Here is a 6,653-nt window from a genome sequence, read left to right on the forward strand (position 1 = left end):
GGCCTCGCTCCCGCGGGACTTTTCGTAGCGGCCCCCCCCACCACGCACCCCACAAGCGACGTCTGGGGCCAGGGCCGGGGGAGCCCCGAGCAGCTCCGACCGCGGCCGACACCAATAAATGCTCTTGAACGGGCGCCTCTCGGCCTCTCTCTGCCCCCGCCGGGGCCGTGCGGGCAGGGGGGGTGCAGGGCAGGGCCCCCCCATAGGGCCCCCGATCCCTGCCCCACAGCCACGGGAGGCCGAGCCCTTTATTGGAGGGGACCCCAGGAGCACCCGTAAATAGGAGCTGTGGGGTCGGGGGGGGGGGGGGTAGCACCGTAACCCAGCGTGTGGCTGGCTGGGAGGGGGGGGGCACGACCCTCGCCCCCCAGTCCTGGGAGGATGCTGGCTCCTGGCTCGCAGGTCCCCAGGGAGGGATGCTCCGGGCACCGAGGTGGGACCCCCGTCCCCTGGGTGCCGACGTCCCCGGACGCCTTTTGGCACCCGGGGAGCAGGGTGGGAGCGATGCCCCTGGGGAGAGGGGTGCAGGGTGGGGGTGTGGGGGGGCAAAGTTTGGCCCCCTTCCCTGCGGCCTCGGCTCCTGGGGAAAGAACATGGCTCTGGCCTCCTGCCCGCTGCGGGGACTCGGCTTTAATGCCTGCCTCGGGCGGGCGCAGTCCTCGCCCTGCCCGCGGCCGCGGCGCTAGTCCGTGCCGTTGGTGAACTGGCAGAGTTTGTGCTCCAGGTCGGAGATGCGCTTCTCCTGCACCTGCACCATCTCCTTCAGGGCACGGATCTCCTCCAGCACCTCTTCCAGGGTGGGCGACTGCGGGGGGACACACACACACACACACACACACATGGGGTCACCCCCTGCCTCCATCCCAACCCGCAGCCCCCAGGAGAAGGGGACAGCCCCGGTGCCACGTCCCCGAGGGGTGGCGCGGCCCCTGGGGTGCCCAGGAAAAGGAAGGGGGGGACACTCACGGAGATGTCGGCGTTGGAGGTGGAGTGGCTGCGGCGGGGGCCCGGGGGGGGCCTGTTGTCCAGGATGTTCTTCTTGACCACCTTCAGCTCCCGGTTCTTGACGGGGACGTAGCCGTCCCGCAGCGAGATGAGGATGGGCTCCGCGTCCTTCCCCGACAGCCACTCGTCCGCCTCCAGGGCCGGCTCGGGGCCCGGGGTGTCGGGGTACAGGTCGTCCTGGAAGAGGTCTGACTGCGGGGACGAGGGGGTGGCAGTGAGATGAGGTGTCCCCCACCCCCAAAAAAAAATCCCATCCCCATCAGGGTGCCCAGGGGCTCACCTTGCGCGGCACCGTCATGACGATGGGCTCGCACTTGCGCTCGTGCAGCTTGAAGAACCTGCGTGGGGTGGGGATGGTCAGGGTCTGGCTGCCCCCCCCCCCCAGCCCTTCTGGGCCCCCACCTGGCGATCTCGCACTTGCTGACGTCCAGCCCGCGCTTGGGCATGAAGCCCATGCCCCGCTGCGGCTCCTTGCTGCTGTAGGTGTTCAGGTAGTGCACGTAGGGCGCCTCGTCCGTGATCTCGAAGTACCGGATGCTGCTGTCCCCCTACGGGGACGGGGGGGGGATGACATCAGCCACCCGTGTCCCCAGGGGTGGGGGGACAGCGAGGGGGGGGGGGGGGCAGCCTGGGGTTACCTTTCCGCACAGGTAGACGATGCTGGAGTCGGCGTCGTAGAAGGGCAGCAGGACCCCGTTGCTGGTGTCCATCTCCTGCAGGGCGATGGGCTCCTCGAAGTTACTCTGCGGGGTCGCAGCGAGGGGGGGGTGAGCAGCAGCCCCGCTCCCCGCCCCGCTCAGTCACAACACGCCTTGGCCACAGCACGCTGCGGGGACGGGGACGTCCCCCCCAGGACCCACTGCTCGGCATGCCCCTGCCCCACGCCTGCTTACCTGCACCGGCCCCATTCCTCTTCTGGGGGAGCCCCCCAGCCCCCCCCAGACACTCCCCACACCCAGGCACAGCACAGCACACACGGGAACTTGGCATGGTTATTTTTTTTTTTGGGGGGGTGGGATTCGGGATTGGGGTGGGGACCAGGGGAGCCACGTTCCCGGGAGCATCACTCCATGCGGCCTCGTTACCGGGTCCCACAAGCCCAGCTCCCGCTGGCTCATCCTGGTGAAGCCCGTGGTAAAGATGTGTCCTTCCCGCGTGAAGATGGCCCGCACGGGCCTCAGCCCTTCGTGGGGGGCAAACCTCTCCTGGGGGGGCGGAGGGGGGGGCACAGAGTCAGCAGAGGGCAAGGGGAGGGGGGCGAGGGGAGTCCGGATCCATCCCTTAAACAGCCGCTGGGTCCTGGTCGTGGTGGGCACGTGGTGGGCACGCGGGGGTCCTGGGGGGCGCACGAGGTCCCGGGGGGGGGGGCCCCACTCGGCACGGCACGGCACGGCTCGGCACGGCGGGGTCCCCAGCACGGCGCTGGCCGAGCGCCGCCGTCTCGTACCAGGTCCCAGAGGCCCAGCTGCCGCTCGCTCATCTTGCTGAAGCCGGTGGTGAAGATCTTGCCATCGGCCATGAAGATGGCGCGGATGGGGCGGGCGCCGTCGTGCGGTTTGTCTTTCTCCTGCGCCGGCCGTTAGCGGGTTAAAGGCAAACACAGAGACGCGCGGGGGCGCGGGCGGTTAGTAGGGTCGGGCCGTTAGCGGGGCCGCGGGGAGGTGGGTGGCCAGGCGGGGGGGGGGGGACACGGACACGGCCGGGGTGGGGGGGGGACACTCACCGCCACGATCTGCTGCTTGCGGGGGTCGATGACGCGGACCTTCTTGTCCTTGCAGGTGGTGACCAGGAGGCTGCCGTTGCGGTTCCAGCCCACGTTGTAGATGAGGTCGGTGTGCATGTCCTCCAGCGCCAGCAGCATCTCCCCCGTGCCCACGTTCCAGAGGATCACCAGGTTGTCGCAGCCTGACGAGGACACACGGACGGGTGGATGGACGGACGGACAGACAGACGGACGCCGTCACCCCGTGGCCGCATCCAGCCGCCCCCGGGGAGCGCGGGGCCGGTGCCCTTACCTGCGCTCAGCAGGACGTTGCGCGCCGTGGGGTGCCACGAGATGATGCCCACCCGCTTGGAGTGCCCCTCCAGCGTCACCACCGGCTCCGTGATGCTGCGCACGGGCACGTAGTCGGGGATCTGCCACACCTGGGGGGGCACGGAGAGCACAGCGCGGGGTGGCGGCGTCCCCCCGGTGAGCGCTAAGGGCGCCGGAGCCAATTAACATCATCATTAATTGCAGCTCAAGCCACGGGGACGGCAGCGGCGCCTCCATCCCTGGCACCGGCTGCAGAGCACCGGGTGCTCCTGTGCCCGGGGGGGGACACAAGACCCCATCCTGCCCGGTGCAGTGCACAGCCCCTGGCCCCCCCCCGGCTATTCCTGGGTGCTGAGTCGCCGGGGCGGGTATATTTAGCACAAAGTGCTGCATCATGGAGAGAGCAGCCACCGCCAGCGCGAACGCATGGCACCGGGGCTAAAAATAGGCTGGTGACACTTCGCAGGCTGCGAAGCACAGGAGGGGGGGGGTCAGGGCCCCCGTTAGCCCCCCCTGCCCCCCCCACCCCGGGGGGCCGGGCCCCTCACCATGACGGTGGTGTCCTCAGAGGCGCTGGCGATGACGTTGTCGTTGTGGGGGCACCAGTCGATGTCCAGCACGGGCGCCGTGTGCCCCGTCACCAGCGGGTGGTTCTTGTCCACGCGCCCCGTCTGCAAGGCCCAGGGCTCGGCGTCAGTCCCCAGGGGATGGGGAGGGAGAGAAAGGGGGTGGGCACGCCGGGACCACCCCCCCCAGACCCCAGCACGGCTGCGCTGTAGGGGCTGTGGCACAGAGGGGGGGACACGCAGGGGATGCTGACCATGGGCAGAGCTTTGCACCTGCCTGGGGGAAACTGAGGCACGAGGCCCTGCAGGGAGGTGGAGGGGAGCGACGTGCCTTGGACCAGGCTGCTTTGTGTCCCCTCTGATGGTGGGGGGGTGTGCTAAAAGGGGGGGTCCTCAGCCCCTCTGCTGGGGTGGGCAGGGCAGACCCCACCCCACTGCGGTGCCCCCTGGGTGTCGCACGCAGAGGGGGAATTTGGGCAGGGGAAAAAGCAGCCAGGGGGGTCCCTCATCACCTCGGTTGCCCCCAGGCCACCAGCCATCATGGGTGCCAACGTCACCCCAGGGTGCCTCTGCCCAGAGCCCCCACATGGGGACGGGGATGTTGGGGCAAAGCTGAGCAGAGCAGAGCCCATCACCATGCCCTGCATCCCCCCTGCATCCCGGGGTGGGGGGGCCGTGTCCCAGCGCCCCCCCACTCACCTTGGCGAGGGGCAGGACGATGAAGGCCCCCCCGCCGCCGGACTCCACGATGATGGCCAAGAACTTGGGGTTGACGGCGCAGAAGGAGCTGTCCCACGTCACCTTGGAGACGCGGATGTCCTCGTACATCTGGTCGGCCTTCACCGGCTGCCCGAAGACGTGCCGGAACTTGCTCTGGCGCACCACGCGGCGGCTCATGGCTGGGGGGCGCGGGGTCAGGCCGTGGCCCCCCCCCCCCCCCAAAATGGCACGGGGGTGTTTTGGCCCTCCCCAGACCCGGCTCTCCAAGGGACCCCCCCATGACCCGGGTACAGGAGGAAGCCCAGGGACATGGCGATGGTGGGGACGGGGGCGTGGAGGGGGGCACGGGATGGAGCCTGATGTGTCCCTGGCCCTGTAACAGGGACCTGGGGCAGCCCTGGTGCATTTGGGTGGGTGCTGCAGGGTGCTGGGCATGGGCATCCTGGGGCATGATGCTGTCTGCCCGCTCCATGCCCCATGGCCATGTCATGCCCCATGGCTGCGCCGTGCCCCCTGGCCATGCTGTACCCCGTGGCCATGGCCGGGGTTGGCACAGGAGCAGCTGCAGTGGAGGAGTGGGGCTGAAAGGAGAAGCCCCAAGGGGACACGGAGGTGCCACGCACCAGCTCACAGCTTGTCCCCTCATGTCCCATCCCGCAGCGGTGGCCTGAGGTCACCTGGCTTGGTTGTGCCTCCGGCGGTGCCTCCAGCGTCGCCCCCACCCAGGGCTCCCCGCGACCCCCCGCTCTGCGCCCCCCGCCTGCCCAGCACTGCAGGACCCCGGGCGAGGGCTGGATCCAGCACAGGGTCTGCTGCCGGCACAGCCACACGGCCCCACGTGCACACGGGGCGCAGAGAGGAGCCCCCGGTGCTCAGCACAGCCCTGGGGGGCTCCAGCCCCAGTCACGGCCATGCACGCGGTGCCCCCAACACCCCGTCCCCTCCTGAGCCTGCGCTGCTCCCGACACCTGCCTGGGGGCATCGAGCCCTCCGGGCACCCCAAAACTCCCCAAGCTGGGGCTCTGCAGCACCCATGAGCTGCTGACCCCTCCTGGGGGCACCCCCACATCCTTCTGGGGGCGCAGCCACTGCCGGGGCCGTGTCCGGCTTCCGAAGTATGGCCTGTGGGGCCGGTACAGGCAGAGGCAGGAGCACCTCAGCTCTCGGCGTCCCGGCCGGGTGGCTTTTGGCCAGGCCACGTGCAGCACTGAGCTGAGCCGCCTCTGGCGGCTCCCCTTAGGTCCCCAAGGGTCCGTGGCCCTTCAGCATCGCCCCAGTGAGCACGAGAGCCAGGGGTGGGGGTCCCGGAGCTGGCACTGCTGGTGCCCCCCACCCCACTGCCCCAGGACAGGGTCCCCAGCGCAGGGGGACAGCGAGGGGGCTCCGTGGGGGACACCCTGCGGGTGCCGCGCAGAACCCAGTGGGAGCGTGGCTTGGGGTGCAGATGGGGACAGGGAGGGGGGGATGGCCTGGCTGGTGGGGCAGGGTGCAGGTGGGGTGCGTGCGGGGTGTAGGTGGGGCGTGCATGGGGTGTGCGCGGGGTGTGTGCAGGAGGGGTGCAGGCAGGCAGACGGGGTGCGGATGGGTGTGGGCCGGGTGCAGGCGGGTGCAGGCAGGGTACCGGTGGGTGCACGTTGGGTGCAGGAGGGTGCAGGTGGGGTGCCGGTGGGTGCAGGCAGGGAGCAGGCGGGTGCAGGCGGGGTACAGGCTGGGTGCTGGTGGGTGCGGGCTGGGTGCAGGCGGGGTGCCATCGGGGTGCCAGCAGGTGCAGGTTGGGTACAGGCTGGGTGCAGGCAGGGTGCCGGCGGGTACAGACAGGGTACAGGCGGGTGCGGGCAGGGTGCAGGAGGGTGCCGGCAGGGTGCGGGTGGGTACAGGCGGGGTGCAGACGGGGTGCCGGCGGGGCGCAGGTTGGGTGCCGGCGGGGTGCGGCGGGCCAGCCCCCCTCCCGGCCGTGCCATTACGTTGCCACAATTGAATCCGCAGCGGCTGCCCGGCCGCCCGGAGGTCACTTTCCATTTATAGCCATCTCCCGCCGGGCGCGGGCGGGCGGGCGAGGGGCCGGGGGCCCGGCACCCCGCACCCTGCTCCGGCCGCCCTCTCCCCTGGGCTCCCCGGCTCCCTCCCCTCGCCCCCCGCAGCCCGGCTCGGCCCGGCCCGGCCCGGCCCGGCCCCCGTTTCCCACCTGCGCTCCGCGGCTCCTGCGCGCTGCGCCCCGCTCGGCTCCGCCCGGGCTCGGCCCCGCTCCCGTAGCCCCGGCCCCGGCCCCGGCCCCGGCCCCGGCCCCGGCCCCGGCCCCGCTCCGCCCGGCTCGGCTCGGCTCGGCT

General features: G+C 71.0%; 1 protein-coding gene across 4 annotated transcripts; it reads right to left on the reverse strand.

Annotated features, from left to right (window-relative positions):
• Positions 1-615: 615 nt before the first annotated feature.
• On the reverse strand, positions 616-6,653 carry CORO6 (coronin 6). 4 transcript variants are annotated; one of them, XM_040532599.1, is made up of 12 exons: positions 6,512-6,653; positions 4,306-4,505; positions 3,589-3,711; positions 3,021-3,150; positions 2,729-2,910; positions 2,453-2,572; positions 2,091-2,210; positions 1,644-1,748; positions 1,408-1,553; positions 1,286-1,343; positions 967-1,197; positions 616-805 (listed from the first exon to the last, which is right to left on the reverse strand). In XM_040532599.1, exons 2-12 carry the CDS (start codon positions 4,501-4,503, stop codon positions 683-685), a joined length of 1,536 nt encoding a protein of 511 aa, XP_040388533.1. In that variant the 5' UTR covers positions 4,504-4,505; positions 6,512-6,653; the 3' UTR covers positions 616-682. The 4 variants fall into 4 exon arrangements, with proteins under 4 accessions (XP_040388533.1, XP_040388531.1, XP_040388530.1 ...); XM_040532597.1 differs by lacking the exon at positions 2,453-2,572; XM_040532596.1 differs by lacking the exon at positions 2,091-2,210.

Source organism: Cygnus olor, chromosome 20 (assembly GCF_009769625.2).
Source record: "Cygnus olor isolate bCygOlo1 chromosome 20, bCygOlo1.pri.v2, whole genome shotgun sequence".
NCBI lineage: Eukaryota > Metazoa > Chordata > Aves > Anseriformes > Anatidae > Cygnus > Cygnus olor.